The sequence below is a fragment of the Carassius auratus genome, unplaced genomic scaffold (genome assembly GCF_003368295.1).
Source record: "Carassius auratus strain Wakin unplaced genomic scaffold, ASM336829v1 scaf_tig00030707, whole genome shotgun sequence".
Lineage (NCBI taxonomy): Eukaryota > Metazoa > Chordata > Actinopteri > Cypriniformes > Cyprinidae > Carassius > Carassius auratus.
The window spans coordinates 202,131-225,781 of record NW_020525874.1 but is presented as its reverse complement, the minus strand read 5'-3'; the positions used below and the strand labels follow the sequence as shown (position 1 = coordinate 225,781).

General features: G+C 36.0%; 1 protein-coding gene across 3 annotated transcripts in view; it reads right to left on the bottom strand.

The window, feature by feature from the left end:
• Nucleotides 1-23,651, bottom strand: part of slc35d1b (solute carrier family 35 member D1b) — a 51,992-nt gene that overhangs the window by 20,149 nt on the left and 8,192 nt on the right. For 2 of the 3 annotated variants that reach the window (XM_026252490.1, XM_026252489.1), the window contains exons 3-6: nt 12,685-12,771; nt 12,528-12,595; nt 7,989-8,060; nt 7,836-7,904 (exon numbers count right to left, since the gene is read on the bottom strand). In XM_026252490.1, the coding sequence (XP_026108275.1) occupies nt 7,836-7,904; nt 7,989-8,060; nt 12,528-12,595; nt 12,685-12,771 (296 nt within the window). The remainder of the gene's footprint in view (nt 1-7,835; nt 7,905-7,988; nt 8,061-12,527; nt 12,596-12,684; nt 12,772-23,651) is intronic. The other variant, XM_026252491.1, reaches the window with a different exon arrangement.

Below are 23,651 nucleotides of genomic sequence, written 5' to 3'. Positions count from 1 at the left end.
TAAAGAATGGACAGATTAATAAACCATCCTCATAATTAAACTCAAGTTCTCTCATTATAATCAACAAATTGCACACAATGTAAAAAAGAGCTTCATTAACTGACAACATAAGTGATTTTAAAGGGAGCCTTTTTTTACTTGCTTTTAGTGCTGGGCGATAGCATATGGCCTAAAAAAAAAAAAAAAATGATTTTAAAATCAATATTCAAATGACAAATAAATTTTTCAAAACCAGTTTTATTATAGTTATAAACTTATAACTGAGACAAGATGATAAAAAAAACTTTATTTTATTTTATTATTTATTAATTATATATTATTTATTATATATTATTTATTCTGTTAATACTAGCCCATCAGCTGTGCAAATTTAGTTTGTGAGGAAAATAACAGTACATTTTTGTCAGTTATTTTATCTAAACAGATCGATCGATTTCTTCAAAATTTCAAAGTCAAATAGCCTACTGATAATGTAGTAGCACTGTAAGATCACATTTGTTTGAATGCACTATTGCTAAAGCGATTGCGTGTGAATGTGCTTTATCTGTTTAAATCATGCTTTAACCCGAAAATAATCAGTAAAAGAAACAGACAAACTCATATAGCTTTTAACATCCCGCTCGACTATTGCAGTCATTATAACCTGATCAAGCCATGGCTAAATATGTTTAACATGAATTCTTGCTGAATATGCAGTTATATTACGGGGTCTCTCCTCGTGATGGAGGCTCCATTCAGAATCATCCCGCTCTGCTCATCCTTTGGTCTCTGTCAGACTCGCGGGGGAGGGTTGAACCATTCTGAACTATGGGAGAACTGAGTGGTGCGTCGTTGGATGTTAAAAAGAAAACTGCTTTTCATTTAAACAAACTGATGTAAATTACAAATCCGAGTTAATTGATAAAATCAAGTTATCACCCAGCCCTACTTGCTTTCATATTATTTAATGAAAAACAAAAAATGCAGCTGCATTTAAATGCAGGTGTGTAAAATATATGCAAGATTTGCACTGCACGTGTGATGGAATATGTGCAGCTTTTATTCTTATTTATTTTATCTTCATTACAAATCTTGTTTGGTTTCATTTTTGATAATTGCAAAACATAATTTACATTGTAAAGCAAAATGTGAATTAATATTCATATGCAAGTATTTGTGCAAAAATTATTAATGCGCATTAATGACAGGGCACATTAATATTCAACATTCAACAATATGTGAATGTCTTATTTCTCTGTCGGAGAGAGCCAGCACTGTGAATTTAATATTGCAGCAGACAAGAAAACATTTGTTTATTAATAAATAATTAAAATGTCTCATTTTTCTGTGTTTTGGTTCAAAAGAACGGTGTGTTACTGGGCTGAAACATGCCTGCACTCAGCAGCACTACTCTTAGTATTCATTATATTCTCGCAGCCCATATTATTATTTTCACAAGACCATAATGACAATAACAAATCATCGATTAATAATTAATCATTATTTTACGAAAATCATTGTTATTTGTGATCATTGGTGTTTGCAGAAGGCCTTAAGACCAAGAGGAATACTCTGTTCCCGCACTCGTGCTCAGTGATGCAGCTTCACTGTCTGTGGTTGGACTTTACTGAATCAGATTGAGGCGAATACAACTTAGTGATCATGAGACCCACAGTTAGCAAGCAGGAAAACATTCATTCTACCTGAAGGAAGATGTATTTTATTGAGCTAATGCTGTTAAATAGAGAGAGAGAGGGAGAGAGAGAGAGAGAGAGAGAGAGAGAGAGAGAGAGAGAGAGAGAGAGAGAGAACCAGTCTAGGGCTATTCTTAAACTTGGAGCTCATTATATTGAAGTACAAATCCAAACACCAGAAATTTTATGCATTTTATGAATAATGAAATCTTATGAAAAGTATGCATTTTATTAATTCACATGCAGTATGGTTGTTGGTATTTAGCAGTTAAAACCTATTTTTAAACTTGAACTTAAATACTATTAGACTAACTTAAAAATATCAAGGAGTTTATAAATTAAAAATGGTAAAATGTCACAGTGCATGTTAAATAGCCTAAATGAACTTAACATAATTAGAACGAACAATTTAATTCAATTTTTTTTACATGAACAACTCCTGTATAAATGAACAAAGTTATTTTCAGATGCAATGGAAAAACTAAATAAAAAATAGCCTAGATTAGGCCCATGCAGGCTTTGCTCTGAAGTATATAATACTTATAATTACTGTTAACCCAGATTTTAATGGATTAACCACCTTTTTTTATTTGCTGCATGTTTTCTTTCTTTCTTTATTTTTATAAATGGGAAAAAATAAATTAAGTTTGTGAGAGAAAACAAAATAAATGATTTGTGCATAGGTTTCATTTTAACGTATTAATCACCTATTTTCGTTCGCTGCATGTTTTGTTTTTTGATATTATATTATTCATGTATAAATTGCATTTTATTACATTTAGAAATAATTATGGCTGGCTTAATAATGTTATCATGTACAAACAGGATATATTTAATTCCCTTCACTTTACAACAAATCCTTTAAATTTAACAAATATATCAGAAGAAAACAAGAATTAAAAATATAGAAAATTCTAATGGATAAATATAATTGCAGTATATAATAATATAGGCTTAGCTATAAACAAAAATTAAATAATTTAAAGCTAAGCATAAGGTAAGGTTGGGCTTTCTCATTCTCTCACTCGGGAGAAATCCGTTTCCATATTCGTGATGTTGCCCATTTGAAGCCTAAAATAGGCTTTGTTGTTCACGCGTGTTTCAGTATCGATGGGGGAAAAAAAAAATCATAATTAACAATATGTGGAGTAAGTGGACTGCTGCTAACGCTGAATGCCTGGTGAAAGACTGCTGTTTCCAGTGAATATGTGCACGAGACACCAGCGCAATCAAACAACAGAAACAGAAAATACTCAATTTTTGGTCACACAAGGCATAATTCAAAAATGCAAAGAGTTAGTAGTTTGAAAAAATCAAGAATAAAAACAGAGTTAATAATTATTATTGCTAAATGCTGGACCATTCCCATTTAGCTCTGAAATGAAAACATTTAGCTTTTTATCCGTGTGTATATATATATATATATATATATATATATATATATATATATATATATATATATATATATATATATATATATACATACACACAGTCGTGGCCAAAAGTTTTGAGAATTACATAAATATTGGAAATTGGAAAGGTAAATAGCAATTTGCATATACTCCAGAATGTTATAAAGAGTGATCAGATGAATTGCATAGTCCTTCTTTGCCATGAAAATTAACTTAATCCCAAAAAAAACCTTTCCACTGCATTTCATTGCTGTCATTAAAGGACCTGCTGAGATCATTTCAGTAATCGTCTTGTTAACTCAGGTGAGAATGTTGATGAGCACAAGGCTGGAGATCATAATGTCAGGCTGATTGGGTTAGAATGGCAGACTTGACATGTTAAAAGGAAGGTGATGCTTGAAATTATTGTTCTTCCATTGTTAACCATGGTGACCTGCAAAGAAACACGTGCAGCCATCATTGCGTTGCATAAAAATGGCTTCACAGGCAAGGATATTGTGGCTACTAAGATTGCAACTAAATCAACAATTTATAGGATCATCAAGAACTTCAAGGAAAGAGGTTCAATTCTTGTAAAGAAGGCTTCAGGGCGTCCAAGAAAGTCCAGCAAGCGCCAAGATCGTCTCCTAAAGAGGTTTCAGCTGCGGGATCGGAGTGCCACCAGTGCAGAGCTTGCTCAGGAATGGCAGCAGGCAGGTGTGAGCGCATCTGCACGCACAGTGAGGCTAAGACTTTTGGAAGATGGCCTGAAGAAGGGCAGCACAGAAACCACTTCTCTCCAAAAAAAACATCAGGGACAGATTGATCTTCTGCAGAACGTATAGTGAATGGACTGCTGAGGACCAGGGCAAAGTCATATTCTCCGATGAAGCCCCTTTTCGATTGTTTGGGGCATCTGGAAAAAGGCTTGTCCGGAGAAGAAAAGGTGAGCGCTACCATCAGTCCTGTGTCATGCCAACACTTAAGCATCCTGACACCATTCATGTGTGGGGTTGCTTCTCATCCAAGGGAGTGGACTCACTCACAATCCTGCCCAAAAACACAGCCATGAACAAAGAATGGTACCAAAACACCCTCCAACAGCAACTTCTTCCAACAATCCAACAACAGTTTGGTGAAGATGCATTTTCCAGCACGATGGAGCACTGTGCCATAAGGCAAAAGTGATAACTAAGTGACTCGGGGACCAGAATGTTGAAATTTAGGGTCCATGGCCTGGAAACTCCCCAGATCTTAATCCCATTGAGAACCTGTGGTCAATCCTCAAGAGGCGGGTGGACAAAAAAAACCCACTAATTCTGACAAACTCCAAGAAGTAATTATGAAAGAATGGGTTGCTATCAGTCAGGATTTGGCCCAGAAGTTGATTGAGAGCATGCCCAGTCGAATAAAAGCCTTTGAAACGTATAAAGTGCTTGTAATTATATTTCAGTACATCACAGAAACAACAAACAAAGATCTAAAAGCAGTTTAGCAGCAAACTTTTTGAAAACTAATATTTATGTAATTCTCAAAACTTTTGGCCACGACTGTATATACATATACACACACATACATGGGCCTTATATTTATTTACTGTTTAATAACAATAGCGTGCATATGATCCTTTGTGTAAAGGTCTTCTTTTAATTTTTGATGAGTAGACTGTAGCCTAAGAATATCTTACGTTTTGAAATTATGTTTGAATATTTTTTTAAGACGTTACAATGTTATATCATAATGTTATTGTTGTTTTACTTCTTCCTTTTATCTCATTTTACAATTACATTCATTTTGCAATCTGTCCCTTTGCGCCACCTGGCGGTAGTTTCGCGAATGATTTTAACACGCGACTCAATTACAGTTACCGCCACAGCGGTACATGCTGCGGTAATGCCCAATTAGGCTGTCTACCTACTGTACATATTTTTTTATATTTGGGGGAGTGGGGGCTTTAGACATAGTCTCATAAAAATATTTGCAGGAGCCACATATTTTATGAAATCTTATTCAGATTTGAAATAGAAACTTATGAGACATGTGACTTTCGACCCATTACTTTTCTAGATTGCTCCAGGACTGATTTCATGTATTTTTACATCAAATAAAATAAATATTTAAGTGTGGTAAAAAAAATTCAAGGCACTTCAGTGTCTATAACTTTTAATATTTTTGAGCATTATCAAATCTGGTTGATAAAAAGTAAATTCCAAAGGGTGTCTTATGTTTGTAACACAGTGAAGCAGGAAACTGTTACAATTATAAGTTAGGTAGAGCACTTTCAGCTGTGAGTCCCATAATGAGGGGTCAGGTTAACAGGTTAAAGAATAAAGACTTATTTTCTACAAGAATAAACATTAAAACATATTATTAATTCATAGAAATAATTTAAGCAATTAAAACCTTTTTTTATACTAGATTCAACTTGAATTTCAATAGGCCTATTATTAAACTGACTTTAAAATGTAAAGGAGTTTATAAGTTGAAACAGTAAAATGTCACAGTGCATGTTAAATAGCCTAAATGAACTTGTATCTTGTATTGTATCCGAAGACCTTGATTGCATGTTAGCATAAAAACTTTTTTTCCCAAAAACACAATCATGTACATACATGCTGCTCACATATTATTATAGCCCAGTTTGTGTTGATTACAGTGATATTAGACTTTACCCATTTAGATATTTATAAGAAACTGAAAAAAGCTAAATGTCAGGGCATGACAAAACTTCTCCAGGCCCCAAAAATACCCTTAGACTCCAGAGGGTTAACAATGTAATTAGATTTTTTTTTTTAAATGTGACCCACAGTAACACATTTTCACCTATTTTCGTGTGCTGAATGTTTTTTTTTTTTTTTACGCTAAGAATAAATTAAGTTTGTGAGAGGAAAAAATATATATAGGTCATGTATAAGTTGCATTTTATAACATTCAGAAATAATAATGGCAGGCCTAATAATGTTGTAATGTAGGCTACCAACAGGATATTTTTAGTTCGCTTCACTTTACAACAAACGCTTTAAATTAAAAAAAAAATGTTTTAGAACAGAACAATAATTGTAAAATATATAATTCTAATGGATAAATATAATTGCAGTATATAATAATATAGGCTTAGCTATAAACAAACAAACAAAATAATAATAATAATTTAAAAGAAACATCAGGGAAGGTTGGACTTACCTCTCCCAATTGGGACAAATCCAAATATTTCCATATTTGTGATGTTGCCCATTTGAAGCTTAACTCTTATTCATTAGGTAAAATAGGCTAGTTCACGCGTGTTTCACTATCGATGGAAAAAAATCATAATGAGCAAAAATATGCTAGTGGATGGCTGCTCACGCTGAATAGCTCATTGAACGACTGTTTCCAATGAATATGTGCGCATGAGGAACCAGCGCGATCAAACAGCTGAAACAGAAAATTCTAAATTTTTGGTCACACAGTAAAGGCATAATTAGAAAATTCAAATTGTTTGCAGTTTGGAAAATCAAGAATAATAACAGAGTTAATAAGAATTATTTCTAAATGCTGGACCGTTCTCATTTCACTCTGCAAATGGAACCTGAAGATTATTTTTAACCAAGAATGAACTGATTTGATTTAGCTTTTAATCCATGTATATATATATATACAGTGGGGCTCGAAAGTTTGGGCACCCCTTGCAGAATCTGTGAAAATGTGAGTAATTTTCAAAAATAAGAGAGATCATACTAAATGCATGTTATATTTTATTTAGTACAGTCCTGAGTAAGATATAATACATAAAAGATGTTAACATTTAGTCCACAAGACAAAAAAAAAAATGCTGAAATTATTAAAATAACCCCACTCAAAAGTTTGGGAACCCTTGGTTTTTAATACTGTGTGCTGTCACCTGATGATCCTCGACTGTTTTTCTGTTTTGTGATGGTTGTGCATGAGTCCCTTGTTTGCATAAGGGTTAAAATATGCAAAGATGCTGGAAAACTGAAGAATCTGCAGGACCTTAAAGATTTTTCTGAAGAACGCTGCTCAGTTTAACTGTTCAGAACCAACAAGGGACTCGTGCACAACCATCACAAAACAGAAAGAGAGTCTAAGATCATCAGGTGACCACACGCAGTACTAAGAACCAAGGGTTCCCAAACTTTTGAGTGGGGTTATTTGAATAATTTCAGCAATTTTTTTTTTGTCTTGTGGACTAAATGTTAATATATTTTATGTACAATATCTTACTCGGGACAGTACTACATAAAAAATAACATGCATTTAGTATGATCTCTCTTATTTTTTGAAAATTACTCACATTTTCTCAAATTCTGCAAGGGGTGCCCAAACTTTCGAGCCCCACTGTATATATATATTAGGGCTTTAATGTAATGACTGTTAAATAACAATAGCATGGATAAAAGCCTTTGTGTAAAGGTCTTTCTTTACATTTTTGATACGTAGACTGTAGCATAATACTATCCCACGTTTTGAAATTAACTCACTGTAAACTGTATTATGGTTTTTAAGGATGTTACAATGTTATATTATAATGTAAATGCTATATCCTTTCATCTCCGTTTACAAACCAACATTTTACAATTACATTCAGTTCGCAATCCGTCCCTCTGCGACACCTGGTGGTAGTTTCGCAAATGATTTTAACACGTGACTGACTTGCAGTTACCGCGTAGGTACACGTGTCTATTACCCATTCTTTCTAGTCCACCTACTGTAAACTGTTTTCTGTGAGGCCTAATAATTAAAACTAAAATAGGAATTCAATTTTCAAATTTACCTTGCAGCAATAAAAGCTCCCAGGATCATGGTGAATATGGTTGCCTTTATGGACCATGAAAACTCCTTTCTACAAAACCAACAAAAACATAAGTCTCAAATCTCATAAACCCCAAACTGAGTCAGCTTCAAACATTGTGTACACTAGACATACCTTAGGAGGTAAACCTCAAACAGCATTGTGAATAAAATGGAGAATCTTCTGAGCACAGTAAACATTGGCAGACTGCAAAAGAGTTCATAAAGCATGTTATATTATTGTACATTCATTATATAATAACCATGCAATAAAGTTTACACACACACACACACACACACACACACACACACACATATATATATATATTAGGGGTGTAACGGTTCACAAAATTCACGGTTCGGTTCGATACAATTCACTGGTGTCACGGTTCAGTTTGGTACGGCTCGGTACGTTTAGATACAGCAAAAAGAAAAATTGGCAGATAAATTTCCTTGATTTTTAAAAAATGTTTTATTTATTAAAACTAACAAAGTATGTTTTTTTTTTTTTTTTACATTGAACAATGATGGAGCTATTCTTTACCCATCTTCTATGGTGTTTTCTTAGCAGCATACTGTATAAAACAAAAACAGCTCCTTATAAATTTTTTTTTTAAATGTTATATTGTTGTAGTAGTTATGAACAAATACAAAGATGTAACTTTTTATATGGCACTCTATAACTTTATATTGAGTGTGTTTTTACTCAATTGGTTCTCTATAGGGCTTATGTTTTTTGGAACAAAGCAGGAATTAACGGTCTGGCTGAAATGGGCTCGTGAAGGAATATTGTAACGAGGCTCAATTACATTAAGCATGTTCTTAAAACCTGCGTTTTCCACTACAGAGTAAGACGCTCGCTTACTCAGTACGCGCTGAAGGCTCATTGCAAAATGGCTAAAGGGTCTTTCACACAGGACGTGGTATGCGCGGCGCTGGACCCTGGGCTCTGCATTGCCCTTCAGATACAATGCGATTTGCGCTGCACTATACCAAGAGCTAAGTAGGTGGAGTTTTCAAAACAGCCCATGCATACGTTCTATTTATAACAGTTCTTCTATCTAATAACGTGCAAATATATATTTTTTTAAATATATTTTTTTCAAATATAATTAATTAGTCCAACGAACCGTTCGGTACATAATGCGTACCGCGTACCGAACCGAAAGCCTCGTACCGAACGGTTCAACACGAATACACCCCTAATATATATATATATATATATATATATTAGGGCTGGGCGATATGGAGCAAAAAATATATCTCGATATATTTTGCTATATCTCGATATACGATATATATCTCGATATCTTTACAGGAAAAATAACCCCCAAAAAACTACTGCAAAAACAAATATGGCAAATATTACATGTTAAGGGGCCTATGAAACATTTTATTTTTTTCTTCACCATATGTTTTATTGTTACCTAATTCTGTGTTTTAGCATGTGCAATTATTTAAATGCATAAAAACAACTTAATTAGTTAAAAACAATTCTTAAAATAGCCTTATGTGAAATGTTTTTTTCCCTTCAGAAATTCTGTGTATTTACATTTTTCTGATTATCAAATGAAGGCATAAAACATTCATTTAATTTATCTTTTAATTATTTAAAATTAAGCAAACTTTATTTTTTGGTAAACAAAGGGGATTTACTATTAAAAATAAAACATGGGAGAAATGTTGTGTGATTATTCCTTATAAAATTATGTTCGTTTCATTTTAATAGTAGTAGTAGTGGGCTATCTACATTCTGCTGTACAATAGTAATAGATTTCTGTCAAATACTTTTATTTTTTTCAATTACTTTACAGTTCTGTGTATGTGATACCACAGTCTATGATGTGATATGAGCTAATCTTACTCAAATCAAACGGTCATATGCTCATGAAGTGACTCTCAGTGCAGTTCTGGAGATGTTCCTCATGTGTTCACGTCTTTATTTAGAGAGAGGAAAGACAATGAAATCAGCGCGAGCGTTATGCGAGCTTCCGTGTTTAATGAATGAAGACGCGCTTCTGCTCCATTCGTTGACACAGACACGCAGAACATGCAGGATTCATATTTAAATAGACTTTTCCGGGTTAATATTTGCAGATATTAGTCCATTTCGCGATTTGATGTAAGTGCATTACCGACTTTTGATTAATTCATTCAAAATTTGACCAATTCCGTGACATTCCGCGTTAAACTGTAAATTCCATTTTTATGACTGGATTCCGCGATTCCGTCCGCGTTTCATTGGGCCCTACAGTAGACATCTGCCTGCCGTTCGCCCTACGCCTTAAAACTGAAGTATCTCCATATAATGGAGCCAGTTGTCTTTTTTTTTTTTTGACTAGTTCTCTACACGCGAGGTGAGAGGGGACAAAAGCAAAGAGGCGGGGGCGAGCACAGCACAGCACAGGGAAGGCAAACAAGCAAAGTGGCGGAATCAGAATATAAACAATGTCAAAATCAAAATGGATGTCAAAATCCATATCGTGTTTAAAAAATATCTCGATATATTTTAAATATCGAGATATCGCCCACCCCTAATATATATATATATATATATATATATATATATATTAGGGGTGTAACGGTTCACAAAATTCACGGTTCGGTTCGGTTCAATACACTGATGTCACGGTTCGGTTCGGTACGTTTCGGTACGTTTTAGATACAGCAAAAAGAAAAAAATTGGCAGATAAATTTCCTTGATTTTTTTAAAAATGTTTTATTTATTAAAACTAACAAAGTATGTGTTTTTTTTACATTGAACAATGATGGAGCTATTCTTTACCCATCTTCTATGGTGTTTTCTTAGCAGCATACTGTATAAAACAAAAATAGCTCCTTATAAATTTTTTTTTAAAAATTAAATGTAATATTGTTGTAGTGGTTATGAACAAATACAAAGATGTAACTCTTTTTATATGGAACTCTATAACTCTTTATATTTAGTGTGTTTTTACTCAATTGGTTCTCTATTTGGGCTTATGTTTTTTGGAACAAAGCAGGAATTACGGTCTGTCTGAAATGGGCTCGTGAAGGAATATTGTAATGGGGCTCAATTACATTAAGCATGTTCTTAAAACCTGCGTTTTCCACTACAGAGTAAGGTCTCATATCCGCGGCTATAACGTAAATGCACCATTCGCTGCGGTGATGTCCGTATACGGAGCCCGGGACGTCACCTGTAGGAGAAAAAAAAGCAATCCGTGGCGACGGTTTTGCAATCCGTCCCCTCAGTTTATAAACCGTACTCACGAATTCATAAACTGTTCACTCGATTTAACAAATCGTGCCCACGGATTAACAAACCGTGCCCACGAATTTCCAATCCGTGCACTTAGATTTTGTAAACCGTACCCTCGGTTTTTGAATCCGTACCCACGAATTCATAATCCGTGCGCACGCTTTCGCAATCCGTTCCCTCGGATTTGTAAACCGTACTCACGGATTCATGCAGCAAACTCCTACGTGTTAACATACAGTTTTATTGAATATTATTATGTGGAATAGGTTTACAGCAAAGTGTCTTAAGTGATTCTCTATCAAGTGTAGTACGAGGTGGAATACAAAGATTTAATAAGAAAGATGCGCATTAAAATCTTGTTCAATTGCTGATAATCTATAATAGCACTTGATTATTATTGTGCAATAAACCTGGCATTGTGACTGACTCTGGAGTAATTTTTTCCTCTTTTGTAAGTTATTTTGGATAAAAGATTCTTATGCATAACCTGTTTAATAATATATAATAATGATACAAATAAAAATAAAGTTATTTTTTATAATTTTAATTTGTAGGCTAAATAAATGAGTACAAGACAGTAAAAATATTTGTCATAAAATAATTTGTGAATTGCTTTATTTTTAAATAACCTTTGGACAGTTTTGGAAATGCTTGTGTACAATTCTTTCTTAACATGAAGACTTATTTTTGTGATTTTATTATACTAAGCTCCACCCACCTCACCCCACCTGCCGGAGTTAGATGCATGTTTCACTGTTAAGTGTAAAATGCGTGTCAGTTTTCAAATCCGAGGGAACGGATTGCGAAAGCGTGCGCACGGATTATGAATTCGTGGGTACGGATTCAAAAACCGAGGGTACGGTTTACACAATCTAAACGCACGGACTGGGAATTCGTGGGCACGGTTTGTTAATCCTGGGTACGATTTGTTAAACCGAGTGAACAGTTTATTAATTCATGAGCACGGTTTATAAACTGAGGGGACGGATTGCAAAACCGTCGCCACGGATTGATGTTTTTTCTCTCCTACAGGTGACGTGCGGGGCTCCGTACCGAGCCTTCAGCGCGTACTGAGTGAGCGAGCGCCTGACTGAGTAGCCTAACATAAACATATAAGTTGGTGTTTTTTTTTCTTCGGGGGTGTCAGGGGCATTGCCTGTTACGTCGTTTGGGTTATTGGGCTACCTTGTTGAACGCATAACATTATATTTCACACACCTTTTTTATTTTCCAAATTTAATTAATTAGTCCAACGAACCGTTCGGTACATAATGCGTACCGCGTACCGAACCGAAAGCCTCGTACCGAACGGTTCAATACGAATACGCGTATCGTTACACCCCTAATATATATATATATATATATATATATATATATATATATATATATATATATATATATATATATATATATATAAGCCTATTACATACTTACTTTAGTTGTTTTGTTCCAAACAGACCTGTTAACTGATTTCCCACATAGATTAAAGGAAGTGGCCACACCTATGCAGTAAATGTTGAGAATACTGAACTTAGTGCATTTGCATGAAAACTGAAGTATAGTTCAGCCTTGAGTGTGTGCACAGACCAACCTTATGAGGTACATGCCTATCAAAATCTGGGAAATCTACCACATTTAATGATTTTGCTCCTCGCAGCACAACAACCGTTGCAAACATCTGAAAACAACATAATGGTCCATTATCAGTTGCTGGAATCCTAGAGCTGAATGTACAGCATGTAAAATATCTGTTTAAATAAGAACATGCTTGATGCCACAGCCTTTAAAACTCCAAACCAGTGTTAATTTTGACACGAAATTTTAATTTAGTTTTAGTCTTAGTCTTTTGACTATAATTCTTTTTAGTTTTAGTCAAGTTTTAGTCATCTGATTTGTTTTAATTTTAGTCTTATTTTAGTCGACTAAAATTGCTTGGTATTTTAGTCGACTAAAATTGCTTGGTATTTTAGTCGACTAAAATAAGACTAAAATCAATAACAGATTTACTAGACAATTTTTTACAGCTGGTATAGGAAACAAACTTAACCAAAATATATAAAACACAAATTCAACTTTATTTCAACACAACTGTGTCTTTATTTCGATTCAAAAGCTTTTATGCAGCAACAAACACTGTCATGATAATGTAAACAATAACTAGCTGCCAATTGACCATCAATAAAAGAAAAATAAAGTTAGGTCCAGGACCTTAAAGCTTACAGCTGAGCTGAACAATAAGTGCATACATTTAAAGTAAATATTTAATAAGTTGGCAGCTAGGTGGATAAAAAAAGTAACAAGATTTTATAAGGTATTCATTTGTCTAGCAATATTGTATGTTTTAAATACTACAATATTGCTAGATTTGTATGTATAATGATAGGATGTGAACATTCATGTTTCACATGACTAATATAGAAATAGGCTATTTGTGATATTGTCAACAAGTAGAACATTATAAAATATACTAAACATTAGTATTAATCAAATGTATTTATCATGATATTACGTATTAGTATTGTGCTCGCATCTAATTTGAAGAAGGGGCTATTTTACAGTACTTTTCAGTTCGTAATATTTAATGCTACAACATCTACGCACTGCACTATTCCAATTTTGCTTAGCTCAATAAACAAAAGAACATCGTTGTAAAATTACATTTGAGAAAATGTCCGGGTGGCTCGTCTGTAAATGTCTTTTCAAATTGGTTGTGTTCTTGCCACGAATGAGCGCTCTGCGTGCTTTACACTTTGTTTTGTTTTGTTCGTCGTCAAACGTGAAGTGAGCTGTGGACATTTTGTCACTCTTTTAGACAGTAGGGACTTTAAGCAACAGCTGCGAATGGAACGGCTACAGCGACCGGAAGTTTGCCGTCACACCGCTGTAGCCAAGAACGTAAAAGTCACTAAGCAACGGTAAAACAGAACAGCGCAACGCAGCATTAATTCATTTATTGAGATCCAAAAATATATATAATTTAAAAAAGCAAGAGAAGGATTGCTTTTGGCGTTAAATGACAATCTTTTGTCAGAAGAGGAGTTTTTAATATTGTATGATGTAAATAAGTCTAAAAACATAACATTTATTTACCTAACCTCTCACGTTGTAGCGACTCCGGCAAATCAGCTGTTCTCCCGTAGTAGACCGTTAAATTAGAACGTCACAAAGTAGCAGTTAAATTCGCGCAGGCGCAATACAACGCCAGAATGGCGTTGCCGTTCCACCAGAGGCTGTTGCTTAAAGTCCCTATCACCTCTTCGAATGCCGACTTCCCGGGAGCTCATAAAAACTGAAAACCTTCGCTTCACGTCTCAATAAGTCAGGCTCTGATTGGTTCTCTTCTCTCATGCAGTCTGTTCTGTTTTGCCGGTTCTTTTGCTCATTCCTCGCATCTCTCCCGTCTGCTGATTTGATTTTCGTCACAGTCTATTTTCGTCTCGTCCTTTATTCGTTGACGATAATGACAATCAATTTAGTCATAGTTTTAGTCTCCATCAGTGCCTTCTATTTTAGTTTTCGTTTCGTTTTCGTCAGCAAAAATATATTCGTGACGAAAATAATGACGAAAATATTTAGTCAACGAAATTAACACTGCTCCAAACATACATTCTGTATTTTTAGGGGTTGAATCAACTTAAACATTTATTGTCTTATTAATAATGCATCACTGTATAAAGGTCTGCTTATATTTATGTACACTCACAATGAAAACAAAACGATGTGCTTTAAAAAACTAAAAAAACAAATAGTATGTCACTTTCTGCCATATGAGTTTCCTTTTTAAGTGAAGTCTGTCACAAAAATGAACTGAACTGAAATTAAATTAAATTCAGTTTAATTCAATTCAAAGAACTGTATTAATCCCAGGGGAAAATTCCCACGTTACAATTGCTCTCAAAAAAGATTTTTTTTTAATACAATTTATAAATATATACTTAAAAATTAATAAGTAATACAGATTGTATTTAAGACTAAACCAATACAAATTTTGATCAAATTTTTAATTAATTAGGTGTAATAGAATAACAAATGTTGTGTATAAGTGTGATAATGATAAATACAGTAGTTATAGTATATATATTGCACACTAATCTAGAATAAATAAGCAATAATAATAATAATAATAAATTGTATTGCACATGACAATTCCTTATTACACATAAATATATGTGAACTGCACAGAAACTCAGCATATATAGTAGGCGTGTCCCGATCCGATCCACAACATCGGTATTGTGCAGATACTGGCCCAGAACGCCAGATCAGAGGTCAGAGGGGAGAAAAAAATATGATCCAATACCTATGTTCGATACCTATCCAACACAAACCTTGGGAAAATCTAGCTTAAACCATCGTCTAAAGGTACTTTGAGGTCCGACACTAAAGTCCTCTTGTGGTTCGGTCTGCCCTCAGTCTGTGAAGGGGTGTACAACATGAATATTTTTGATTGTGGACAATAAAAATGTCTCCGCAATCTACTTTTGAAGAAATATCATTGTATTATGCTGCAGCGCACGTTCTATCCATGGAATGAATATACGTGACAGCCGACATATCCAGTACCATAGTAGGGCGATTGTCATAAGTCTGCGATTGTTTTTCATGTCCGCAGTTTGAAGCAACCCAAATACAAATAACATGATATTTAGCCCCTAAAATGCGTATTTTACCAAGGCAAACCTTCCATAAAATGTATATTTTAACCCCGGGAAGCAATTTTATCAGGGAACCTCCTGAAAACGCGATTGGGGTAGTTTTGGACTAGTTTTAAGAAGCAACTGGGCAGGATTTGTTGTGAAAACCTGGCAACCCTGATCTGAACGCACGTGCTGGAGATATACTTTTAATCACAGGAGCATCTTTACTGATGAGATGCGCATGAAAATCGCATTCGATTTTTTGCACAGCCTTATACCATAGACAGAGGTATTTATGTCTACAGTATGTCCAGTAACGTCGCTCCCACACAGAGTACACAGTAGGGCACCAACTCCCAGGGGGGCACCATCCCAGTTGCTATATGTATATTAACACATACGTAAATAAACATGTAAACATAATTATAAAAAATGCATTTCACGGTGAAGACAGTAGACAGGCGAAGCATACTTGACGCGCCATTCCCGCAGCAGTATGCGTGCTCACCCTCACCTCATGTTTGCGGCTGACTGTAAATGATCAAAAACGATGTACATCTATACCCGGGAAAAGACATCAGTAGTCCAGCGCCAACATAAGGAAAAGAAAAAAGTCCAAGCTGAGGCCCATGCATCACTTTTAGGTACTTTTATAATCCTGATAACCTTTTTTGGATTTTGATAACATTGTTTGTTAATAACATGGTTTTATTTCACATCTGACATTTGAGTTTTAACGTTCTGTTTAATTAATTCTATTTAAATATGCACTTAATGCACTTTACAAGCACCGTCCTTCGGATGTGACGTTAAACTGAGGTGCTGACTCTCTGTGGTCATTAAAAAATCCCAGGATGTCTTTCGGAAAGAGTAGAGGTGTGACCTCGGCATCCTGGCTAAATTCGCCCATTGGCCTCTGACCATCATGGCTTTCTAACAATCCCCATGTCTACTGATTGGCTTCATCGCTCTGTCTCCTCTCCACCGGTAAGCTGGTGTGTGGTGGGCGTTCTGGCGCAATATGGCTGCCGTCGCATCATCCAGGTGGATGCTGCACACTGGTGGTGGATGAGGAGATACCCCCTGTCTATGTAAAGCACTTTGAGTGTCTAGAAAAGTGCTATATAAATGTAAAGAATTATTATTATTATTAATTATTATTATTATTATTAATCTTTGGCCACCTTTTTGCGATAGAAATACTAGCCTGTATAATTTCTACAACAAAAATATGTGGACATCACAACTCTTACAAAAAATAATCCTTGTTTTTACTGAAGTAAAATTTTCGTACTTTTATTGAAGTAATATTTACTTTTATTGAAGTAATATTTAATTATTCAGAAAAAAATTAATCAGACAACTGTATTAGTAAAATCATAGCCATAGTCAACTGTCTAGGTACAATTGTGATTTGTAAATAATAATACTTTTATTTTTACTTGTTCATCATTTTTTTTTTGAATGCTACTTCTAAATACTATTTTACCTGCAAAACACTTTTTATTTTAATTTGTGTATCATGTGTATTTGTAATGTGTCTCTTTGTTCTATTCTATAATTGAGAAAAATGCTTCCATTTATTTTATTATTATTATTAGTATTAGTTCTAGAGCTGTAATCGGGCCATAAAAGTCAGGCCTGACAGGACCCGAGCCCGTCAAGTACATTTTGATTGACAGCTTTTTAAAAGCCAGAACCTGTTTACAGCCCGATTTATTATTCATGACTAACATAGACTTTAGTCGGTTTCATCAGGCGCACGTGCCTGGACCTAAGTTAACTTCCGGTCTGTGTTGTGTATATCGGTCTGGCTGCAGTGCCTTCTACAAACGCAGTTAAAGTCAAGGTGAGGAGTAGACTGAAGGGGCGTCGCTAGGCCATTTTTATCGGGCTGTAGTGATAAGCTCCACAAACTGTACACAAATTTGTAATCGCCTCAGAGTCAGTCACCTAATTTCATATGAAAACAGCATCATACTTCATCTCCTCACTGTCTTTCAGCATGCTCTTCAATCCACAGACCTCAGCGGCACAGCGCGAGCGGACTCAAACAGAAGTAGAAAGGTGTGTATTTATCGATAGATTAGGGTTAAGATTATAATATATGTATCTGTGAAGTTACTTTTCATGAATACACTTTACAAAAGGTCATGAGTAGGGTTGTGCCGATAGACAATAGAATCGTGTATCGAAAATAGTCAGAGATATCGATGATACCAGATGTCTCTGTCGATAGTCAAGAAGATATTAGTCTCATTCTCCTATTAATGTATTATATAATAACAATAATAATAATAATAATAATAATAATAGCTATTATTATTTATTAGGCGGCCTATTATATTTTGGCTATCAAACTGCTCAGCTATTTCACTTCAGCACCGCATTTCACACACACACACAAAGACACACACACGCAAAAGAGGATTAGAGCCTGTAGTCAATGGAGAAGTTGTAACGCTTTGACTCGGATAACTCGTTAAATCTATGGAATGAAACAGATAGAAAACAAGGAGTTTAATGGCTTGTACACGGCAATGCGATCTTCTCATTCATGAGAAATTAACTCTTTCTTGGCGTTACAAATAAAGTAAAGACAAAATAATAACAAGACGGCAGAATGAACTTATCATCCATAGTGGTTTTCATGTAGTCATTCTATGTCATCACATAGTGTGCGTTATAAGTTAATTGATTGGTCTCTTAAAGGATACTCCGCACTATAATGTAATGCATGAAAAATACATAGTTTTGGCTGTTACAAAGTCTTCCATAAACATCATCTGCAGATATAAGATATTTCATTGCACTTTAACAAGTAATCTGAATGGCCTATATATGCGCAATATTTTAAACGAGCCCTCACTAACACAGTTTTATGTCACAGTGATGTTAGAATGCGTCTCATTCTTGTTTCTGTGGAGGTGCGTCAGGCTCGCCATGAGGCACACGGTCCGGAGCGATGTATGACTTATGCATCAGTTCAATTCAACTTCACTCCAAATATATTAACTTACCTCTTTTGAATACTTTATATTTAACATGTTCGTTTATATCCAATATTAGTGTTAAACTGTTTGACTTTAAATGAAAGCTAATATCTATTTTCACCACTGACTGATTTTGCAGAACATTTAGACTGATAACTTCCGTGTGCAAAGTTGCCACAGGATGCATGATATGACAGTTGCGTCCAACTATAAATGAACTACTATAACCATACCACAACTAGGGCCCTATGATTTCCGCGATGCAGAAAACGCGGAGGGAATTGCGGAATCCAGTCATGAAAAAGGAATTTATAGTTTAACATGAAATGGGATGGAATTTGCCAAATTTGGAATGAATTAATCAAAAATAGGTCATTGCACTTACATCAAATCACGATATGGACTAATATCTGTAAATATTAAGCCGGGAGAGTCTATTCAAATATGAATCCTGCATGTTCTGTGTGTCTGTGTTAATGAATGGAGCAGATGCGTGTGACGGTCCGGTGATTTCAGCGTCTTCTGTCTCACTAAATAAGGACATGAAAACACATGAACAACATCTCCAGAACTGCTCTGATCCGTTTGATTTGAGTAAAACTAGCGTCACATCACATACACAGAACTGTAAAGGTACATTAACCCGTCAAAATAAAAGTCCGGTTTAATTTAAAAACAAGTATTTGCCAGATATGTAGTACTATTGTTCAGCAGAATGTACATAGCCTACTACTAAAAAAAGGTTTTTAAGGTTTAATCACACATTTTTGACCCATCACGGAAACCAGTGACACAAGTCGGCAGTACAACTTTCGAGCAAAATGAGAAAGAAGCGTGTTTTTTCAAAATTGGTGATTTTCGTTTTTTCCAGAATCTGTTCAGAATCTCCGTGTTTGAGATAGCAGTATTGGTATATTTAAAAGCGTACATTTTGAGGTTGAAATCAGCTAGTTTGTCGGAGATTCTAGCACGCAGTAGGTGCGTTTCATTGTCTGTCTGTATTTCCATACTGGATAAGCCGGCTTTTGTTTCTTTTGTTATTGCCCCGCCCTCCGAGGGAAGCGTGGCTACTTAGTATGCAGCGCTCTGGCTGGCTGTAGCTGATATCAAAATTCAGTGAAGATGTACGCCGCAAAGATGAATGCAGACGAGCTGAACCGTGGCCGTTACACCAAAAATGCTTTGAAGTACTTCTTCGACAAGCCGGATGCTTATAAACAAGCGCTCACTGATCCTGAAGACGATCTGAGTGACAATGAAAGCGGCATAATAAGACTGTATAATATCCCTAATCTACAACTGAGCGAAGATGACGACGAGGAAGAATGCATTGGACTGGCGTCAGACGAGTTGGACCGTAAGATATCAGAGGCTATATCGATAGTAACATTTGATGGGGATAAAGACAGAGAAATGTGGAAAATCCGTAACATTTAGAGGCAAACACAGTGCAAACTTCGGATCTGCAAGAATACTTTTCTGTTTCTTATGGGGCGAGTTTTCATAAACATCAAAGTTTGTCGTTTTGTGTTCATTCTAAGAACACGTTATCTCATGTTTAGTCCATGTTTAAACCTTCCCATATCTACCTATTGTTATTAGCTAGCTCATCGGTTATCACAGTCCTAATGTTACACAATGAAATCAATTCACCAAGTTTTATGTAGAAAACCAGCAAATAACAAATTAAGTTAGCATCAATATGTACTTTTTGTTTACATAAACATTAAAATAATAACATTAAAAATGATGGCCACATTTTAAAGATTAAAGATTTTTTTATAAAAAGATAAAACTCACATATTTCAGCCTCTAAATCATTTTTATAATCATTTACAATGCACATTCTCCTTTATTATTAATAGTATGCGGTCCGATTTTTCCCGTTGTGTCTGTCGTTGCTATGCAGGGGGTATGGCTTATCTAAATGAGATGTAAATGAGCCCCATTGTCACTCGCAGTAGTGAGAACTGTACAATCTTTAAAGGCTATTTTCTGCTTTTTGAGGTTTTCTGAGTGCCTACCTTCAAATGGCCACAACTTCTCCAAATATAATTCGATTTCCATGTGTTACACATCGTTGGAAAGCTTGGAGACTACACTTTCAGAATCTGTGAATCACTCAAAATGCCCCAGAACTGACTTGTGTCCCTACTTTCCGTGATTGGTCACATTTGTTCCATGTTTTATTTTTAATAGTAAATCCCCTTTGTTTACCAAAAAGTTAAGTTTGCTTAATTTTCAATAATTAAAAGATAAATTAAATTAATATTTTATGTTTAATGTTTAATGTGCATCTCAGTTTACAGTGCAAGTACAGAAAGAGAAACAATTGGTAATAATTCAATGTTTGTTTTGGATGTGTGCATTGCATTCTTTGCATTTAAAAAATAAATTAAAAAAAATTCTAAAAAAGGAAACTTAGTTGTTAATTTTAAGAGACCCAGGAGTCTTATTTTCTTTTGCATAATTAATATTGCACTTTAATTAAGCAAAAACACATTTTATTTGATTACTCGATTAATCGATGGAATTTTTGGTAGAATACTCGATTACTAAAATATTCGATAGCTACAGCCCTACTATATAAGCAGGCAAACCGCCAGATGAATTCAGGCCATACAACTGAAGCGACAACACTGAAGCCGCAGCCTCGTGGCACGGCATATAAAGAAATATTTGTTACGTATCTCAGGAAACCAAGGTTACGTTCATAACCTAGTACGTTCCCTTTTGATACTTCACTCATACAGCATATGGGGAATGAATTCAACCGCATCGTGCCACGGTAGGGAACGACAAGACTTGATCTTGGACACCTTGGGGTCCAGGGGACAAGTGAGAGGGCTGGAGCCGTCGAACCCTTTATGCTATCCATGCTAAGAGGGAGCTAGCTCCCTGGAGGTGGCATGATGACGGAGGCCACTGTATCATACCGAGAGGACCCAAGCATGTAAGGTTGGGATATACAGGTTATAGAATCTGACAAAAGTGGATGGTGAGGACCAGCTGGACACCTCACAGATGTCCTTGATAAAAACACCACTAGACTATATAGAACTATCCCTGTAGTGGAGTGGGCTCTTACTCCTATGGGGCACTCAATTAACAAATGCCACGTTTCCACCGCAGGAATTTTACCCAGGAACTAGGGACTTTGGCCTGGTACTTGGTGTGTTTCCACCGCAGGAACCAGGAACTAAATAAAGTTCCGGGTAAAAAAATGCCCCTCAGAAAGTCTCTGCTGGCGAGGTGGTACTTTTTCAAAGTTCCGGAACTTTCGGGGGCGGGACTTTGGCGCTAAACATGCTGATTGGTTGAGTTCACGCAGCATTTATTTGGATCAACATTTTCAAAATATTACTGTTGTTGTGTCATGAAATGTAATTTTAAAAGTATTTCAGGCGAGAATGTAGTTGTTTAAAACTCAAATCTGTGGTTTATTTATAAAGACAGCGCCTATTTAAAAATGTGTTTCACCGATCTCGGAGACTGTGAGCTCCACTCGATCAGCGGAAGCTCAGTGATCATCCATCCGACCAGAAGCAGACTCACATCGGATAGACCTTCTGATATGTGCCGCTGGCTCTGATTCAATTTATCTATATGTTCAAATGAAATTAAAAAGGGCAAGTCTATATAATATTTTGTTTCATTGCAATGGCTGTATATAACATTACACATATCCCTGAACTAAGTACATTTCTGCAGCTGTTATTATGTTTAAATGAAAACGAAAGGAGGCAGTGGTATTTTATATCCTATTTCTTTTTATTATTAATATACAGAGAGGAAAATTAAAGGATTCGCACTCCCCAGTTGAATGCACGAAGTCAGAACTAACTACCGGTGATGCACGTCCAAAATCAGCTTACCTTTTTTTTTTTTTTATCAGCAGGACTTTGTATTGGGAAACGCGCGCAGACCTACGTCACCAGTCTATTTGCCTAATCTACCCGGTACTTTACACCGCGGTGGAAACGCTGAAAGCAACAGGTCTGGGGGGAAAAAAGTTCCTGGGAAAAAAAGTTCCTGGTACAAATGTTCCGGGAAATCTCGGTGGAAACGCGCAAAAGAGCGATAGCGTCAACTATCCAATGTGAGAGGCGTTGCTTTGAGTCCGAAGACCCCTTGGTGCAGCCACCAAAGCAGAGTGACCGATCAATGTAGATCCTTAAAGCCCTCACTGGGCAGAGTAATTCCAGCTCTCGCTCACCTGACAAAGGAGGCAGCGCTGAGAGGGAAATGACCTGTGCTCTGAATGGGGTCAAAAGCACTTTAGGGATGTAGCCATGCCACTGTCATGCTTTTGATTGGACTAGGACTTGGCACCCCTTTAGGATCGCCTGAAAGGATTGAAGGGCTCGTTCCACTGCCAGCATCAAGGCAGTTGAGATGAAGATGGCTAACCTTGTGTGACCATGAGCCGAAGGCTGGTCTGCCCTTGTACAAAGTGCCCAAATCCAGGGACACATTTGTTGAGAGCACCAGCCTTCTCGAAACCGCCTGCAAGGGTACTCCACGACTGAATCAAACAGGGTTCATCCAAGGTTTCAGGGCTGCCAGACAGGCCTGGTAGACCCTGATGCAAAAGAAGTCGTGCCGCCAAGCGTGAGGTGGGACCTGGAGTTTCAGCCAGCATTGCAGGGGCCACATTTGTAGGAGGCCGAGCTGTAAAACTGCGGAGGCGGAAGCCATCAGTCCTAGCATTGTCTGAAAGAACTTCAGAGGGAAACAGGTTTTTGCTGAATTACCAGAGCGTGCTGTGGTGAAATTACAGCCCTCTTATGGACATGATACGTTGGCTGGGGAGCAGTGAGCTCTTGGCAAAATTGACCCGAAGTCGTAGGCACTCTATAAGTGGCTCAGAAGCACGGATCTGTGATGGTGTAGCTTGGTTCGTGACTGGGCTAGAATGAGCCAGTCAT